Source organism: Tamandua tetradactyla, chromosome 13 (assembly GCF_023851605.1).
Source record: "Tamandua tetradactyla isolate mTamTet1 chromosome 13, mTamTet1.pri, whole genome shotgun sequence".
NCBI lineage: Eukaryota > Metazoa > Chordata > Mammalia > Pilosa > Myrmecophagidae > Tamandua > Tamandua tetradactyla.
The window spans coordinates 4,861,019-4,880,087 of NC_135339.1; the positions used below are offsets into that span (position 1 = coordinate 4,861,019).

At 40.4% G+C, this 19,069-nt stretch overlaps 1 protein-coding gene across 5 annotated transcripts in view; it reads right to left on the minus strand.

Annotated features, from left to right (window-relative positions):
* Nucleotides 1-17,631, minus strand: part of LOC143653520 (uncharacterized) — a 125,940-nt gene extending 108,309 nt beyond the window's left edge. For 2 of the 5 annotated variants that reach the window (XM_077124572.1, XM_077124573.1), the window contains exons 1-3: nt 17,452-17,631; nt 16,735-16,833; nt 15,808-15,866 (exon numbers count right to left, since the gene is read on the minus strand). In XM_077124572.1, coding sequence (XP_076980687.1) covers nt 15,808-15,866; nt 16,735-16,833; nt 17,452-17,603 — 310 coding nt within the window. In that variant the 5' untranslated portion in view covers nt 17,604-17,631. Of the gene's footprint in view, nt 1-13,510; nt 15,548-15,807; nt 15,867-16,734; nt 16,834-17,189; nt 17,427-17,451 lie in introns of those variants that run through there. The other 3 variants (XM_077124571.1, XR_013161345.1, XR_013161344.1) reach the window with 3 other exon arrangements.
* Between the last annotated feature and the right edge of the window lie 1,438 nt (nt 17,632-19,069).

Sequence of the window (19,069 nt, forward strand, 5' to 3'; positions counted from 1 at the left end):
CCATCAGCTACCCAACAAGTGGCGCCCAATGGGGGGCCCTTCGGTGGTTCTCCATGATAGCCGCCCATTTCGGTGGTTCTCCGTGATAGCCGCCCCCTTCTCGGTAAGTGGCCCCCTTGGCGGTTTCTCTGTGCATACCACCCCCTCTAAATTCTCCCTATCATGGGCAACACTCCCTCCTCTGATTTCGCGCTGCAGGCTCGAGCCATCCATGCCTTATTGGCCGTGAAGCAGGTCAAAATCCCTGAGAAAACCTTACATGAGTACTGGGAAGTCCTTAAGTGATTCAACCCCTGGCTCGAAACTGCCTCAATATGGGACCCAAATACTTGGTCCAAACTCCTTCAGCACGTTCGCGCCGCTGAGGAACACAAGGGAAAAACCTTTCCTCTAGGTCTCATTCCCACCCTCCTTGCGATACATGCATGTCTCATGGGAGCCCCTTCTGAAGCGCTTTCACTTTCACCCGCCATGCCGGCTTCATCCTTTCCACTCCCCACCTCCGTGCCCGATCCTCTGCCTGCTTCTGAACTCAAGCCTCCCCTTTCCGAACCCAAGCCTTCCCCGCCTCCATACAAACCGTTCTCCTCCTCCACGGTAGCTTCGCTATATCCTTCCTTACCCCCACCCCCTGCGGCCACCGCCACCATGGCTGCCCCACCACCTGTTCCTCCTTCACTCCCCCCTCCTTCCACTCGTCCCCCTCTACCTCCTCCTACCCCTAACCTATTCCTGCAGTAACCGGGGTATGACAAAAACCCCCTAGCTTGAAGGCCTGTTGCTAAATCGATTTCTGGGATTGGTCACCATTGTTGCTAGGGCTGAGGGCAGATTTACGGTTGCTGCTTTTGGCGCGAACCACCGCCACTTCCGGGAAAAAAGCCGGTTGCAGGCTAGGCCATTTTGTGTTGCCCTGCATCAGCCACGACAGCCATGTTGGCAAGAAAATTATGACATCTCCATCACCTGTTGAAGTTTATTCTGAAAACAATTGCTTTTTCTTTCTTTAGTTTGTATATATGTTATATTTAACAATAAAAAAGTTTAAATTTAATAAAGGATTTTTGCAGAAAAAAAAAATAATAATAAATAATTGTTGATGGACACCCTAAATACAAAATGGACATTTCTGGAGTGACCAACCTTATCTTTCTGGTCTGACCCAGTCGCAGGGATGGGATAACCTAATGAGGAAGAAACCAGAGACAAGAAAGCCTCACAGAGAAGAAAAAAAAGGTTAAACTGAATTGCTGTAAGTCTAGAGGGCCCCAAAACTGAAAAGTGTAAGGAAAACAGGCACTAAGGAAAAGAATTTTAAAAAGTCAGAGGAGCTGGGCAGATAATTCTGCAAAAACAAAAAGAAAAGCTCAAGATTCCCAGAGAAGGAAGAGAGAAAAGGAAGCTTTCTCCAGGAGGTGAAACACTTACACAAAAAGTCCCATCTTCAAAACTGTACTGCATATGCAGGGCAAGAATCAGATGAAGAAAAGCTGAGAAAATCTAATCAGTTAAATACAGTGTGCTGCTTTGAAACTGTTGTGTACCCCAGAAAATCCATGTTCTTTAACCTGGATTCAACATTATTGGGTGGTATCTTTTTGACTAAGTTCTTTCCATGGAGGTGTGAGCCACTCAATTGTGGTGGGACCTTTTGATTAGGTGATTTCCATGGAGTTGTGTCCCTACCCATTCAAGATGGAATTGCTTACTGGAGTCCTTGAAAAGGAAACCATTTTGGGAAAAACTTCAGAGCCCACAAAGCCAGAAACCTTTGGCGATACAGAAGGAACATGCCCCTGGAGAAGCCTTATGAAATGAAGAGAGAAAGTTAACAAACATTGCCATGTGCCTTTCCAGCTGACAGTGGGGTCCAGAAGCCAAAGACTCCAGCAGACACCAACTATGTTTCTTGCCAGGTGAGAGAGGTATTTCAGATGGCATCAGTCCTTCTTGAGTGAAGGTAACCTCTTGGTGCCTTAATTTGGACATTTTTATGGACTTCGAACTATAAACTTACAACTTAATAAATTCCATTTTTAAAAGCTGTTCCATTTCTGTTATATTGCATTCTGGCATCTTGAGCAAACCGAAACACACAGACAATTCTAAAACTCCAGAATAAGTTGGGCCAAATATCAAAGAAGAGCCTTAATATAAAACCAGTCAAAAATAAAACCTTAGACAAGAGGGAGAAACTAACTTCAGAGTTAACTCATCAAGATAATCAGATGCCTACACTTCAGCAAAAAATTACAAGCATACTAAGAAACAGGAAGATACAGCTCAGTGAAAGGAAACAAATTAAAAATTCAGGGGAGACACAGAATTGGAAACAACTAAGCAAAGACATTCAAACAAATCTCCTAAGTCAATTCAAGGAGATGATGGAAAATAAGTATAAAAACAAAGGATATAGAGAAGATAATGTGTGAGCATAAAGAATTTGAAGATATAAAAATAAACACAGAAATTATAGGGATGAAAGGCACAATAACAGAGATTTAAAATACACCAGAGGCATACAACAGCAGATTTGAACAGACATAAGAAAGAATCAGTGATAGAGAAGTCAAGGCAATTGAAATCATATTCTCGGAAGAACAGATAGAGAAAAGAACAGAAAAAAATGAGCAGTGTCTCCTGGATCTGACTGACAGCATGAAGTGCAGGAACATATGCATTACGGGTGCTGGAGAAGGAAAAGAGAAGGGAAAAGGGGCAGAATGAATATTTGAGAAAATGACAATAAAAAATTGTCCAACTCTTATAAAAGACATAAATATATATGTCCAAGAAGTGCAATGAACTCCAAACAGAATAAATCCTAATAGACCTACTGCAAGACACATACCATCCAGAATGATAAATGCCAAAGATAAACAAAGAATTGTAAAAGCAGTAAGAAAAAAGTGATTCATCACAAACAAGGGGTCCGCAATAAGACTAAAGGCCAATTTCTCATCAGAAACCATGGAGGTGAGACGGCAGTGGCATTATATATTTAAGGTACTAAAGGAGAAAAAACTGCCAGTCAAAAATTCTTTATACGACAAAAACATCTTTAAACATGAGAGTTTATCAACAAAACGCCTGCCTTAAAAGGACCTCTACAGGTTGAAAGGAAAAGACAGGAAAGGGTGACTTGGAGGAGAATGAAGAAATGATGATTCAGGAATAGGTATGTTTTTGAAGCTAAGTTGGTATCTTTTCAAATTAGGTTACAGATGTAAGCTGTACAATATAATCTCCAGTATAACCAAAAAAAGTATTTTTAAAGTAAAGAGGAGTCCTTTTGGCCAGAACCACCATCTTGCAGTAATTTGCCAAAATGATGAATAAAAAGGGAAAGAGGAGAGGCACTTGCTCTATGTTTCCTAGACCCTTCAGAAGGTTGTTCCTCTGGCCACATACATGTAAATCCACAAGAAAGGCAATTATCATGGACATGAAGGGAAAGGGTACTGTTCAAACAGGACTGCTCCACAAACGTGACCATAAGAAAACTGGAACGGTTTATAATGTTACCCAGCATGTTGTTGGTACTGTTGTAAACAAACAAGTGAAGGGCAAGATTCTTGCCAAGAGAATTAATGTGCACATGAAGCACTCTAAAAGCCTAGAAAGCTTCCTGAAGCACGTAAAGGAAAATGATCAGAAAAAATAAAGGAGCCAAACAGAAAGGTACCTGGGTTCAACTGAAGCACCAGACTGCTGCACCCAGAGAAGCATACTTTGTGAGGACCAATGGAAATGAGCCTGAGCTTCTGGAGCCTATTCCCTATGAATTCATGGCATAAGAGGTGTAAAAAAATAGAATACTTGTGGACTGTAAAAATAAAACAAAATAAAAAATAAATAAATAAACAGAGGCGATAAGGCAAGATGGTGACATAAAGAGCTATGGAATTTAGTATATTCTCTAAAGCAGCTAGTAAGTAGCCAGCAACTGTTTGGAACAATAGTATGGAGGACATATGTGACTGGACACACATCATACACTAGTATGAACAGGGGGAAGGGCCAAGATTACAGACCAGAACTGTAAATAAAGCCCCCAAACTCTGAGACTGGTGCCCCTCCCTCACTAGCATAGCAGGCTGTTGGAGACACTTCCCTTTGGGAAAAAGCAGCAGTCTCTATTAGGAGCAACAGAGGGCCACTCAACCAAGCTGCAATGGCAGTTTTTAATTAACAAATATGGGGTGCTGAATATAAGCTCCAAGCACAGATAAACCCACAGCAAACAAGAAAGGAACCCCATGATCTCTCCCAGCAGAAAGGAGGCAGGGCAGGTGGGGGGGGAAATGGAAGCTTTTGGAGTAAGCCAAGTTCAGAAGATTGGAAAAGGACTCTGCCCCCAAAAAAGGGGGCACACAGAACTGGATACCAACTCTGGCTCTTGACTGGCAAACCTTGGAGCTGGGGTCTGGCTCTGAAAAGTGATTTCTTTTTTTCTTTTTAACTATTTTAAGTAGCTTATTAGAGAAAGCTTCAGGCATTTTCAATTGTCAGCACTGACCTAGCCAACAGAGGAATTTAGAGACAAAGTAACTAGTCAAATGAAGGAGATAATTCCCTAAAGGGCATATCTACCCTGAGAAAAGGGGGACAGGGAGCAAGGTCCAGCTCAAGTGGCAGCTCTCATTCAGAGAATTCAGACCCCAAGGACAGCAAAACAAAAACAGCTTAAGTTCACCTTCTACCTCAGCCTATCTCTCAACTATGTATCTGGCAGGGACAGGTTGTGCAAACCTGTTCTACAAAGAGTGTTTAAGTCCACGGTACAGGGGGAACACTACTATCGCATGCTAGGTTCAAAGGGAAACCATCGGCACTACTGTATCAACAGTAGAGGTAAATATTGGGGATAGGGACAAGAGTTTAGAGGAGGTTTAGATTTCTTATTTGGTGAGGGTGTGTTTATTGCTTTTCTGTCCCTTGGGAACAATGAAATTATCTAAAACTGAGAATGCTGATGGACTGTGGACTGTGAGCCTTCTACATGATGCCCAATGAATGCAGGTGGCTGAAGGATGCACTGACAAGAAGTAGATTGGCGAACGATGGTGTATACTTATGAACAAAGGTTGTGCTGCTACAAAAAAGAACAAAAAGTTGTGAGGCGTGCAATGATGAGAATGAACATGTGGGACATTTGGTGAGACAAAATAAGCCAGAAACAAAAGAACAAGAATGGTATGGTCACCTTTAGAAAATGCTTCTAAGAAAACCGGGGCCAAGACCATAAGCTTTTAGAGCAGACACATTAAGTCCAGAGTGGTGATTATTATTTCTGGATTTCAAGAGGCTGTTTTATATATATAACCTGATATTTAGAGATAAAAACGAAGCCAAATAGGTTGGGGTTAAATTAATTCAGAACATGGGGGTAAGGAAGACAGTGTCTATATTTTAGAACCACACACACTCTTTGAGACCACTGGAAGAAAGGTTTGTTTGATCTGGAACTGAAATTTTCTGTAGTGCATAATCTAATTCAACCTATCTGTACAGCTCATTTGAACTACTGAAACACAGGGAGCACAGAATAAGAAAGAGGTCCTTTTAATCCTGTATAGATTATTGTAATGCCTGGATACATCCTAGAGTATATTAAGCAGATAATCAAAAAGTATTGGCAAAATCCCCTGAAGGATGGGAGAAAGACTATGGAATTATTAAACCTTACCATCAGGGAATTCCCTGACATTGTGTAAAACTTTAGAGACACCCAAATCAATAGGCCATGCCCTTGATCATGAGGTTTACTCTTGTGAAGCATATGTAGGTAGTGGAGAAGCTGAGACTACCTATAGGTATGCCTAAGAGGACCTTCTGGAGGACCTCTTTTGTTGCTCAGATGCAGCCTCAGGCTCTCTAAGCCCAATTCTGCAAGTGAAATCATTGCCTTCCCCCCAAATGCAATTTGACAACCAGGGATGAAAGTTTTCCTGGCAACATGGGAGATGACTCCCAGGGATGAATCCAGACCTGGCACTGTGGGATCAACAATTCCATCCTGACCAAAAGGGGTAAAAGAAGTATAATTAATAAAGTATCAGTGGCAGAGAGAGTTCAAATAGAGTTGAGAGCTACTCTGGAGGTTGCCCCTAAGCAAGCTTCAGTTAGACCTTGCTACCTATTTTTTTGTGAAAAAAGACATATATACAAAAAAGCTATAAATTTTAAAGCACAGCACCACAATTAGTTGTAGAACATATTTCACAATTTGACTTGAGTTACCATTTCGCAATTTTAGGTTTTTACTTCTAGCCGCTCTAAAATTCTAGAGCCAACCCCCAGCCAGGACCATTCCAGTCAATCCTAAAGAACACCTAGGGCAATATATAAGATTCTACAAGGGTTCCATGCACTAGATAGAGTAACTTTCTAGAAACCTACAACCTCCAGATGGGGTCCTGGTCCAGATAAGTCCTGAAGTACAGAGGACCCAGCCTCTCCAGAACACCAGCTGGTTCCATATTAGTGACAGACCCTTTCCATATGAAAAATTTAGAATTGCCATAGCCCAAACACCCCTAAAGAGAGTAATGGAAAGATCAAAGGTGATGGTGGAGATACACAGACACGACAGGATTTAACAAATGAATATGAATGCTGAATCATTAAATTGTTATCTCTTTTAGTCTCTAGAATTTTAGAGCGGCTAGAAGTAAAAACCTAAAATCGCGAAATGGTAACTCAAGTCAAACTGTGAAATATGTTCTACAACTAATTGTGGTGCTGTGCTTTAAAATTTATAGCTTTTTTGTATATATGTCATTTTTCACAAAAAAAAGAAGGAAAAAAGTCGATTGTGATAATAAACAAATATTTAAGCCTTCTAGTTTCCTATATTCTGGAGCAGCTAGAAGGAAAAATATGAGCAGATCATATGGTAGCCCATGACAAACTCTGGGATTTGTGCTGTAACTACTTGTTTAAGAGTGCTTTGAAAATTATTGCTTTTTTATTTCTTTGCTTTGTATATATTTATACTATACGATTTAAAAAAGTTAAAAAATAAAAAATAAAATGAGGGAGAATGGAACTTCGGGTATTTATGAGATGCCTGAAATTCAGAGTTAGGCTCTGAAACTATGAAAGTCAGCATTACCCCATACAGCAACTGTTATAAAAGTTGAAAAGGTAATCAGACTTTAACTAGAGATATGAATACAAATGATCTGGATAGGATTAAATTAAATCAGATGACAGGGTAAAGGATGGTATCATCCATATTTTAAAACTTCAACTTCTGTGTGAGACCATAGGAAGAGATGTTAATTCAGTACAAAATTTGTATTTTGGGTAGTGCACTATCTAATTTAACTTGTAAGATCAGTTTTTTCAAACACCAGAATTACATGCAATCTTGAATAGGGAGTGAGATTTTTTAGTTTGTACAGGTTAGTGTGATGTCCTGACACATCTCAGAATGATTTGAGCAGAGAATTAAAAAAGCATTTGCAAAATCCTTGTAGGAGACTAGGGAGAAAGAAAGAACATTAAACTTCCCCCACCTGAGGAATTCCTGATATACTAGCAAGCATTGGGGACAACCAATCTTATAGGATGAGCCCTTAATTTTGGGATTCCCCCCTATGAAACTTATTCCTGCCAAGGAGAAGCTAAGCCTACTTAAAATGATGTCTAAGAGCACCCCCAAGAACTTCTTTTGTTTCTCAGATGTGGCCTCTCTAAGCCAACATAGCAGGTGAACTCACTGCTCTCCCCCCTACATGGGACATGATTCCCAGTGGTGTAAGTCTCCCAGGAAATGTGGGAAAGAACTCCAGGGTATGAGCTGGGACCCGGCATCATGGGATTGAGAAAGTCTTCTTGACCAAAAGAGGGAAGAGAGAAATGAGACAAAGTTTCAGTGGCTGAAAGTCAAGGGACATTCCTGGACATTATGTTTATGCATTATATAGATGTCCCCTTTTAGTTTATGGTGTAGTGGAGTGGCTAAAGGGAAGTACTTGAAACTGTTGAACTATATTCCAGTAGCCTTGATTCTTGACGATGACTGTTTAACTATACAGCTTTTACAATGTAACCATGTGATTGTGAAAAACTTGTGGCTGATGCTCCCTTCATCCAGGGTATGAGCAGATGGGTAAAAAAGTAAGAACAAAAAATAATCAAAAGATGGGGGATAAGGGATTTAAAAAAATGGGTAGATTGCAATACTAGTGATCAATGAAAGAAAGGGGTAAGGAGTATGGGATGCATGGGTTTTTTCTTTTTTCTTTTTACTTCTTTTTCTGTAGTGATACAAATGTTCTAAAAATGATTAGTGATAAATAAAATAAAGTTCAGAAAACTGAATGGTACATTAACTCTAAAACAAAAAATGAAGGAAAGGTTAAAATACTTTCAAACAGTCACTAAGAGAGTTTGTGAACAAGAGACCTGCTCTACAAGACATACTAAAGGAAGCACAAGGGCAGTGCAACGGTGCTCAGTGGCAGAATCAGTGGCACCTGCTGTGCTGGAGACCTGGGTTTGATTCCCAGAGCCTGCCCATGCAAAAATAAATAAATAGACAGATAAATAAACAAATAGATAAATGGAGTACAACAGGTAGATAAGAAAAGACAGAAGAGAGAGGTATGGAAAAGAATGTAGAAATGGAAACTATCAAGTTAGGTTAAAAAGAGAGAAAAAAATAAGATATGACATAAAATTCAAAAGACAAAATGACAGAAGAAAGTACCACCTATACAGCAATAACACTAAATGATAAGATTTAACTCCCCAATGAAAAGACATAAACTGGCAGAATGGATTAAGAAACAGGACCCATTTATACGGTGTAGACCCAAGGACAAAAACAGGTTGCTGAGTGTGAGCGTGGTTGAAAGAGGAAGACTGTGGGCATGTATTGCACCAGAAAGAAGATAAAAATGGAGCTGTATAACTTAGCAAAAACTACAGTGGACAATCATGGCAATGAAACGTACAAATATAAGATTGCTTTTATATGAATGAGAACAAATGAATGCCAACCTTTCAAGGCACTAAAAATGGGATGGTGTATGGAAAAAATACTATCAATGCAAACTAGGATCTGTAGTTAACAGTAACATTGTAATATGCTTCCATTAAATGTAATAAAGGTAAAATACCTAAGCTAAAATTCAGTAAGAAGGGGATATAAGGACAGGTATGGGATCATTGGCATTGTTGTTTCTCATCTTCATTTCATTTAAAAATTTTTTCCTCTTCTTCTTTCTTTGTGGAAGACGCAGACACAGCCTCATATGGAATGTAGTGATATATGCATAACTATTTGATTACACTGGGAACTACTGTATGTTTACTTAGGATGGACTGTATAGAGTGTGAACTAAACTGTTAAAAAAATAAACAGAAAGACAGACGTACTGAAGAAAATGCAGAGAGAGAGATGTACATATTCACTGTTGGTAGGGAAGTAGCACGGTGCAGCCCCTCTGGAGGGCAGTGTGGGGGTTTCAAAGGAGACTAAGTATAAGGCTGCCATAAGATCTTTCCGTCCCATTATTAGGTATATACTTGGAAGTACTGAAAGGGGGAACACGAATGGATATTTGCACACTGGTGTTTATGGTGGCAGTACTCAGTGTGGTAATAGATGGAGGTGGCCTAAGGATACATCAACTGAGGACTGAAAGAGGGAACAGTGGTGTATACATACAATGGACTACTGAATGGCTGCAAGAAGGAATGAAGTTGTGAGGCACACAATGAGGTGAATGAAACTTGAGGACAGTATATTGAATGAAATAAGCAAGAAATGAAAACACAAATATTATAACACCTCACTATATGGACTATTATTTGCAAACTCTGAGAACTGAATTCAAAAGCATAGGTTATCAGCAGAAGGCTTATTGTAAAGGTTCCTAGATTGTAGGCTCTTATAGCAGTCACATCTATTCCTGAGTTGTAACAGTTATTTAAAAATTCTGAGATACTGAGTTCTGTGTGGATAACCTGGTCATTCCCTGGAACTTCACGTATCTGTGTGACACCTGATACTCAGAGCTAGAGTTCTGCAGCTATGAAAGTCAGCATTACCCCATTCAGCAACGGCTTAAAAAGCTGAAAAAGAGTTCAGATTTAAATTATAGATATGAATGAAGCTGATCTGGTTAAGACTAAGGTAAATTAGATTAAAGGGAAAAGGATGATAATGACCATGTTTTAAAACTTCAACTTCTATGTGAAACCAAAATAAGAGATGTTTACTTGGTAGAAAATTTATATTTTCTGTAGCACATTAGACAATTTAATCTGTATAGTCAGTTTATTCAAACAGCATAACTTCATGGAACCTTAACTAGGGAATGAAATCTTATTATTTTGAACAGGTTGACATAATAACCCAAAACATCCCAGAGTAATTTGGAGAGAAAATACAAAAACTATTTACAAGGTCCCCTTGAAGGACTCAGAAAACGTGGAAATATTAAACTTCTCGAAGTGGGGAATTCCTAGATATACTCACAAGAATTAGGGGCTGACAATTTAATAAGCTAAGTGCTTGATCTTGTCACTTGCCCTTAAGAAATTTATTCCTGCAAAGGAGAAACTAAGCCTAGTTATAATTATACATAAGAATCACCTTCTGAGAACCTCTTTTGTTGCTCAGATGTGGCCTCTCTCTCTAAGCCAACAGTAGGTGAACTCACTGCATCCCACCCCTCACGTGGGACATGACTCCCAGGGGTATAAATCTCCTAAGCAACATGGGACATGACTCTCAGGGATGAGCCAGGGCCTACCATCCCCTTTTGGGAAAGTCTTCTTGACCAAAAGAGGGGAAAGAAATGAAACAAAATAAAGTTTCAGTGGCTAAGATATTTCAAATAGTTGAGAGTTTATCCTGGAGGTTATTTTTATACATTATATAAATATCCCTTTCTAGTTTAGAATAGCTAGGAGGAAATACCTGAAACTGTTGAACTGTATTCCAGTAAGGCTATTCTTGAAGACAATTGTATAACTACACAGCTTTTACAGTGTGACCATGTTATTGTGAAAACCTGATAACTGATACTTCCTTTATCCAATGATAGGCAGATGAGTAAGAAAATAAAGACAAAAATACATAAATAATAGGGGGTAAGAGATACAGGATATTTTGGGTGTTCTTTTTATTTCCATTTTTTTGGAGTAATGAAAATGTGGTTATAAATGCATAAACTATATGATGATACTGTGAGTCACAAATATTTTACTTTGGGTGATTATATTGTATGTGGATATATCTCAGTAAAACTGCATTGAAAAAAAGGCAAATAGCCTCACATTGCCTTTCATCTTTCTTTTCTTTCATGGATGCCCACATGTCTTCTCATGTGTGTAATCAATAAATTTTCTGCCTGCTTAAAAAAAAAGCCTCAATATCACTAGCTATGAGGGAAATGCAAATCAAAACCACATTGAGAAAAAAAAATAAAATAAAAACCACAATGAGAAACCATTTCACACCTATGAGAATGGCCACATTAAACAAACAGAAAACAACAAGTGTTGAAGAGGATGTAGAAAAATAGGAACACTTATTCTCTGCTGGTGGGAATGTAAAATAGTACAGCCACAGTGGAAGACAGTTTGGTGGTACTTCAGAAAACTAAGTATAGAATGCCTTACAATCCAGCAATCCTACTAGTGAGTATACATACCCATAATTGAAAGCAGGAATGCAAATGGACATTTCCACACCGACATTCACAGCATTATTATTCAAAATTGCCAAAAGTTGGAAACAATCCAAGTGTCCATGAACCAATAAATGAATAAACAAAATGTTGTTATCCATAATGTTCCATACGATGGAATATTATTGAACAGTAAGAAGGAATGAAGTCTTGAGGCATGTGATAACGTGGATGAACCCTGAGAACAACACGTTGAATGAAATAAATCAGACGCAAAAGGACAAACAGTGTATGATCTCACTAATATGAACTAATTATAATAAGTAAATTAATAAGAGTTAAAATCGGAATATAGGTTACCAGGAGATAGAATGAGGGCAGAGAATGTGCTACTGATGTTTTAAATGGTTAGAACAGGATAGAGGTATGGTAGCACGTTACGGTGAGTGTAATTATCAGCACTGAATTATGATTGTGATTGAAAGGGGAAGTTTAAAATCATGCATATCGCTAGAAGGAAAGCTAGAAGATAAAACATGGAACTGTATAACACAGTGAACACTGTGGTGGATGATGATGGTGAACAATAGTACAAATATAAAAACGTTTTTCGTGAACTAGGACAGATGTACATCACTTTTAGAAGGAGTTAACAATACAGGTGCTTATGGGAAAATGAACCTATTGCCAACTATGAACTATGTATACTATGGTTAACTAATATTTTTGTATTCTTTCATCAACAGTAACAAATGTACCACACCAATTCTAAGGGTCAATAATAAGGCAGGAAATGGGCGTTTGGGGAATTTTTTTGGAGTAAGGAAAATGTTCTAAAATTGATTGTGAACTGTCAATTGTATGATTTGGATGGATTGTATAGTGTGTGAATATATCTCAATAAATGATTTTAAAATAATAAGCTGCTTTTAGTTGGAAACAGAGAAGTAATAACATCACTAAAATTTTAACAAATCTTATTTAGGAAACTCACACACAAATGATGGGCAAAGGCAACAATAATTTAGAATGGGAAAATCTATTAGATTAAACAATTGTTTAATCTTATAATTAATAGATTAAGGCAGTGGTTCTCAGACAGGGTGATTTCATTTCCCAGAAGACCTGTGGCCATGTCCAGAGACATTCTTGGCTACCACAACTGGAGGGATGCCACAGCATCTAGTGGGTAGAGGCCAGGGATGCTGCTAAACATCCCACAGTACACAGGACAACCCCCAGAACAAATAATTACCTGGCCCAAAATGTCCACAGTGCTGAGGTTGAGAAATCCCAGACTGAAATAATAGAAAGCACAGGCTTTTCCAAAGAACCAGAAAAAGAACGTATTTAAAGGAATTCAATGCGCATCAGTATTTAAAGGAAGCAAATGTATTACACCGGACAGAATTCAAGATGTTAAATAAATAGCAGGTATAAGAAAAACTGTAAAAGTAAATAAGATAAATCTGAAAAAGATCAGTGGGTAAAGAAGGCAGATTGAACAACTAATTTTGAAGATATTTTAAACTTATACATACTTAACCAGGGTAGAATTTGAGCAGGAAAAAACAACCAGTTTACAAGAACAAAATAAAAATGCAGCAAAACAAATATATGCATATATAGCTTTATAATTCACTAGGGAAATGACAATAATAATTTTACATGGTGCCAATGGCATTCCTACAGAAAAAAATAAGTCCCTTTCTCAGGCCATAAACAAAAATAAAGAGGCCAGGTATATAAACAATCTAAAATGAAAAACAATACTTTACTATTATTAAACAAAAATACTGCAAAATATCATGATGATCTTGTTCAATGAAATATTTTTTAAAGAATAAAAAGATCCACGAATACATCACAATAAGAATTTTTATCACCAAAGAAACTCCTTTGTTAAAAACAAGGCAAATACTGGGGAAAAAGATTTGCAACATAAATAAGAGAAAAAGGATTACTAACCAAATTACATAAAGTATTCTTACATGATCATAAAAATAGAAGGAAGAAGAAACCCGCAAATATATAAACCAGGCAATCCACTTAAGGACCCTTATATATCATGCACGGGTGCCCAATAATGCACTGTGAAGTAAAAGACCAGCTGTGGAAGGCACCCAGTAAAGGGATGCAGGAACAGCCCTGTCTGTTACAGGAGCTGGGATTCTACACCTGCAGGCAGGTGGAAACTAATAAACTGTTGTCCACATGGTAAAAAACAAAACGTTAACTGATTAACATTTTAGAGAAATTATTGAAAATAGGCCTGAGTTGCTAGAAAAAGGAGGAATACAGACTGGTCCTCAAAAGAGAAAATGAACCTGTGGTGTGGCATAGAAGGGATGAGAGAGGAAAGACGGATTTAAGAAATACTACGTGATTGTGAAAACCTGTGTCTGATGTTCCCTTTATCTGGGGTATGGAAAGATGAGCAAAAAATATGAATAAAAAATAAATAATAGGGGGAATAAAGGTTAAAATATATTGGTTAGATGGAAGTACTAGTGGTCAATGAGAGGGAGGGGCAAGGAGTATGGCATGTATGACTTTTCTTTTTCTTTTTATTTCTTTTTCAGGAGTGATGTAAATGTTCTAAACATGATCATGGTGATGAATATACTACTATGTGATGATATTATGAGCCATTAATTGTACACCATGTATGGAATGTTTGCATGTTAAGCATGTTTGTGTTTGTATTTTGTTTTGTCAATAAAAATATTAAAAAAAAAGAAACACTACAAATTTAAAAAAATAAAAGGAATGGAAGACTGACTAGATGGGCTAGAGAACTGAGATAGGGAGTGATTCAGGACAAATCCTGCTTTCTGTCACTTGGATGAAAAGTTAAGTGGTGTTAATGTTTGACAGAGAATAAAGGAACATGAAGACTGTTCTTTTGGATCTGTTGAGCTCAGAGGCCTTTTGGTTGAGACAGAAAAAGAAGTGAACACATTAGGGCTCATGACTGGAGCTGAGGACCAGACTGGAGAGACAGATTCTGGAGTCCCAGCAAAGGCATCCCAGCTACAACCACAGAGAAGATGGAATCTGGAGGAACAACACAGAGTACAGGGATCAGGAAAGACACCTGGGGATAATGACGTTTAAGGCTAAGAGGAGGAAGAAGGCACCAGGAAAGAGAAAATTAAAACAAAGGCACAGAACCAGCAGGGTGGTGTCATGGAAACCCACAGAGGACACTCTCGGGACAGTCAGTGGAGAGAACAGTTAGAGGCGTTAGGGATATAGCAGGCACTAGAAAATAATTAGGTGACCTTTACCAAAAAGATAAAAGCAAGTAGAAAGAATGGCCTGAAATGTGAATTAGAATTACAGACACAAGTACCAGAGAGTACAATTCTTAATTGTCTGTGCCAGTCCAAAAATACAACTTAAGTGAGAGAAAACAGTCATTTATGGGAATAATCTCAGGGACATGAACTCCATTCCTTCCTCTGGATACTATAAACTTTATTTCTGGATCAAACATGAACATCAGAAGATGGTCTAGATGTGGTCCTGTACAGTAGCCACCAGCCACAGGTGACAAACTGGCACTTAAAATGCAGCTACTGCAACTTACTAAATTTTAATTATTTTTAATTAAACTAAATGCAAATCACCATATATGGCTAGTGGGTACTGTACTGGACCACATAGGTCTAGTACCACAGAGTTTTGCTTCCCTGAAAACCTATCCACTGAGTTCTCCTTTAGATCTAGATTCTCTGCTTCCACTGAAGAACTACTACTTGAACAAGGTTGCATTTCTTTCAGGGATGCTTTTAGAAGACTGGTTACTTCATCACCCGTAGGGAGCCCAAGAAGAAACTGTCTTAGACTTGAATGCAGAAGTCTCCATGTCTTCATTATCAATATAGTTTCTCCTTATAGATCATGTAATAGATAAGTTTGCATGTTGATACAACCATGAGAGATCAGAGACAAATTTACAGCTCAACTTTGATAACTCTATAACATAATAAAACTTGTATATATCTATATATGATACCGTCCTGTTATTGATCAGTTATTGTTACCTCCCTGTTGTTGATTTGTATCCATTCCTGTATTTCTATTCTAATCTACTGACCCTTATAATACTCATTCAAAAGCACTATAAATAAAGATCAAAAAATAAGCTCACCTGGTATTTGTTCATTTGCTTCTGGTCCTTGAAGAGCATGGAGAATGGTGAATGTAGAGCTGGAGAGGAAAGAAGGTAGAACTGAGTCAGGAGAGATCTAGCCTGCCTTGCAGCTCTTAGGTTTACCTGCCTAAAGTGCTCCACAGAAGAGGCAGTTTGAACCATGGGGACACTTACCTATGACTAGATCATACTGAGTTCAGACCTCCAATTTTCATAGAATGAAAGTAAACATAAGCAACCCATGGATTTATTAACGATATATGATTCCCTCTGACTGATGCAGACAAAAATAACTTAAAGCAGAACCAATTTACAATTTACAGAATGCTAATAAATAATACTTCCACTTCAACTGAAATGTAGGAAATTCTCAGTATGCATCGTTTATTCACTTTACCAATACCATAACGCTCAGAATTTTCTTGAACAGTTCAAAGAAACTTTGAAAAAGAGAAAGAGTGCTTTAATGTGAAAAGCTAAAAATTTGTTCTAACTTGACTGAAACTTCATAATCTTTAATAAGAAATGTTTAATTTGCAAAGGAGACATCTTGGGAATCAAAAAGCCAAGAAACTCATGGCTTGATCAGTAATGAAGGGATGACCCAGAAAAATGCATTGGCCCTGTTAGGCTCCACACTGTTCATCTCACAAATGAAGGAGAAATAGCTCAACTTTGTATATCCTTCCCATTTACCATTTTGTGATTCCAGACCAGAATTAAAAAAAGGGTAAATATCTCTCTAGATGTTAGACACAGTGGACATCACCTGCAAGCTCTGGATGGAGAAGATCTAGTGAATAACAGAACTGCGGGCTGTACGAGGAGGGTTAAGAAAAATTTCCTCAGCTCTGGTCATTCCTTCCTCCCAATGAACACCCACAAAAAAAGTGGCATTTCCTGTGCAGCCTGCCCCTCACTCACCAGTCGTGCCCAGGACATTTCTCTGCTGACACCTGGTCCTGACCTTCCACCTCACAAATATGTGATGGCTTCAGATGTGACATTTGAAGTCTTGCTTCTCTGAAACAAGGAAATCGTAAATTGCTTCTGGCCTTGCAACTCTAGAATCTGTTCCTTTGGGGGCCTTGTCCACTTCTCTGAAGCTCTGGCAAGACGTCTAAGGCCACAGGGGTGTTTTCTTCCAACTGGGATTCTGGTTCTGGCAGTTTCTTCCCGTTTATCTCCCTAGAACTGCTTTGTTCCAAAGGAGGTGGGACCAGGACCCGTGGAACACAAGCATTTAGTTGGAACCTTCATACAGAGCCCCCAGTCGTACTGGGAAGCCTCCGTTCTCTAGAATCCCAGGCTAGATCTTTTACAGTCTCAAACCAGAACCACCCGACACACAGGCTGAGAAGCTAAGAAAGAGCCAATACCCTTGACCATGGAGTCTGAACCGAGGGCGCCTGAGAGTAGCCAAGAAGGCATCTGTGCCACTTCGGGGACTGGAAGGTCCAACATTGGCACTGGCTGTGCCCTCTCAATGGACCCCGCCACGCGCCCTCTGCGGACTGGGACGTCCCCTCTGAGGGCTGGCCCTCGTCCGGGGCGGAGCCTCGGGTCCCGGGTCCGACCGCCACGTCTCCACCTGCGGCCGAGGCTTCCCCGCCCCGCCCACTCCGCGCAGAACCCCCAGACCTCAAGGCACCGAGGCCTGCGTCGGGGCACGCGTTTCCTCTGTGACACCTGGACCGGCCGCGGCCGAGTTTCCTGAGCCGAGCCTCCACGAGGACACCACCGCACTCTCGCGCGGGGCAGCCGGGAACGCCAGCCGCGCCACTCCCATCCATCCCCGCGGGAGGACGGCGAGCACGCCGGGGGCGGTGGGCGGGTCCCAGGGCGCGCGAGGCACGTCACGTGCCAGCCTGCGCAGGGGCGCGGGGCTGCATGGGAGGAGCGCAGGGTCGGATGGCCCCGGCGGGGAAGGTCGCACATCTGGGGTGGGGGGCGGGGCCCAAAAAAGGCGCGCGGGCCGGCACGTGGCGCGCAGGTGCGGGGAGGCTGCTGCGGGTGCGGGGAGGCTGCTGCGGGTGCGGGGAGGCTGCTGCGGGTGCGGGGAGGCTGCTGCGCGTGCGGGGAGGCTGCTGCGGGTGCGGGGAGGCTGCTGCGGGTGCGGGGAGGCTGCTGCGCGTGCGGGGAGGCTGCTGCGCGTGCGGGGAGGCTGCTGCGCGTGCGGGGAGGCTGCTGCGGGTGCGGGGAGGCTGCTGCGGGTGCGGGGAGGCTGCTGCGGCTGCGGTTCCGCGCAGGGCCAGGAGGAGAGGGTCAGGACCTTGGACACAGCCTCACGCCGACTCCCCACCCCACCGAACCCTGTGAAAGGCACCCTTCTGGTAGTTTGTGGAAGCGCAATCATATATGCTTAATATGTAAGACATTTTCTTGGGAATTATAATGACAGTTATTTATGATAGTAAAAGAAATAATTTCCATACACAGTCCTCTCAGGAATTGTACAGAGGCGGTGCACCGGGGGGTCAGTGGGCAGAGTTCTCCCTGCCATGCGGGAGACCCGGCTGGGTTCCTGGTGCCTGCCCATGGGGGTGGGGAATTGTACAAAATACTTAGATTGAAGCTAATAAAAAGGAAAGGAAAATGTCTGTGAGGAAGATGAATTTTGTGATAAATGACATTTAAAAGATTTGGTGGGCAGAGAATCCTATGATTTTTTCCAGGTGGAAGATTCAATCTGGGACAGATTTCCAAAAATCTCAAGTCTGTGTCTGTTTTCTCTTTGCATTTTCTTTTGTATTATGTGACTAATGAGCAAATATCATTTAAAACAGAGTTCTTGCTAACCCAGAAACCTCTCCACAAAAGAAAAGAAAGAAAATTTTATTTTTGATTAAGCATTAAACCAGGATGTGATGCAGATCCCAAGAGCAGAAAGAAATCTCCCCCTTCTGTGCAGCCAGGGAGGTGGACCCAAGTTCTGAGATAAATGGTAATTGACCCTGATGTTAGCACCTGAACAGCACTATTTGTCACTGCCAGTTCGCCACCCTTTCTTGAGTCAAAGTATCTTCCTCTGGATGCCTTCATTTGGATGTTTTTATGGTCTTAGAACTGTAAATTTGTAACTTAATAAGCCCCCTTTATAAAACCCAACCCATTTCTGCAATATTGCATCCTGCAGCATTAGCAAACTGAAAAAGATTTTGGTACCAGAGAACTGGACTGCTACGGATTGCAAATACTAAACATGCTGGAAGTCTTTTTAAATAGATAAGGGGAAGATTCAGGAATTTGATAGAAAAGG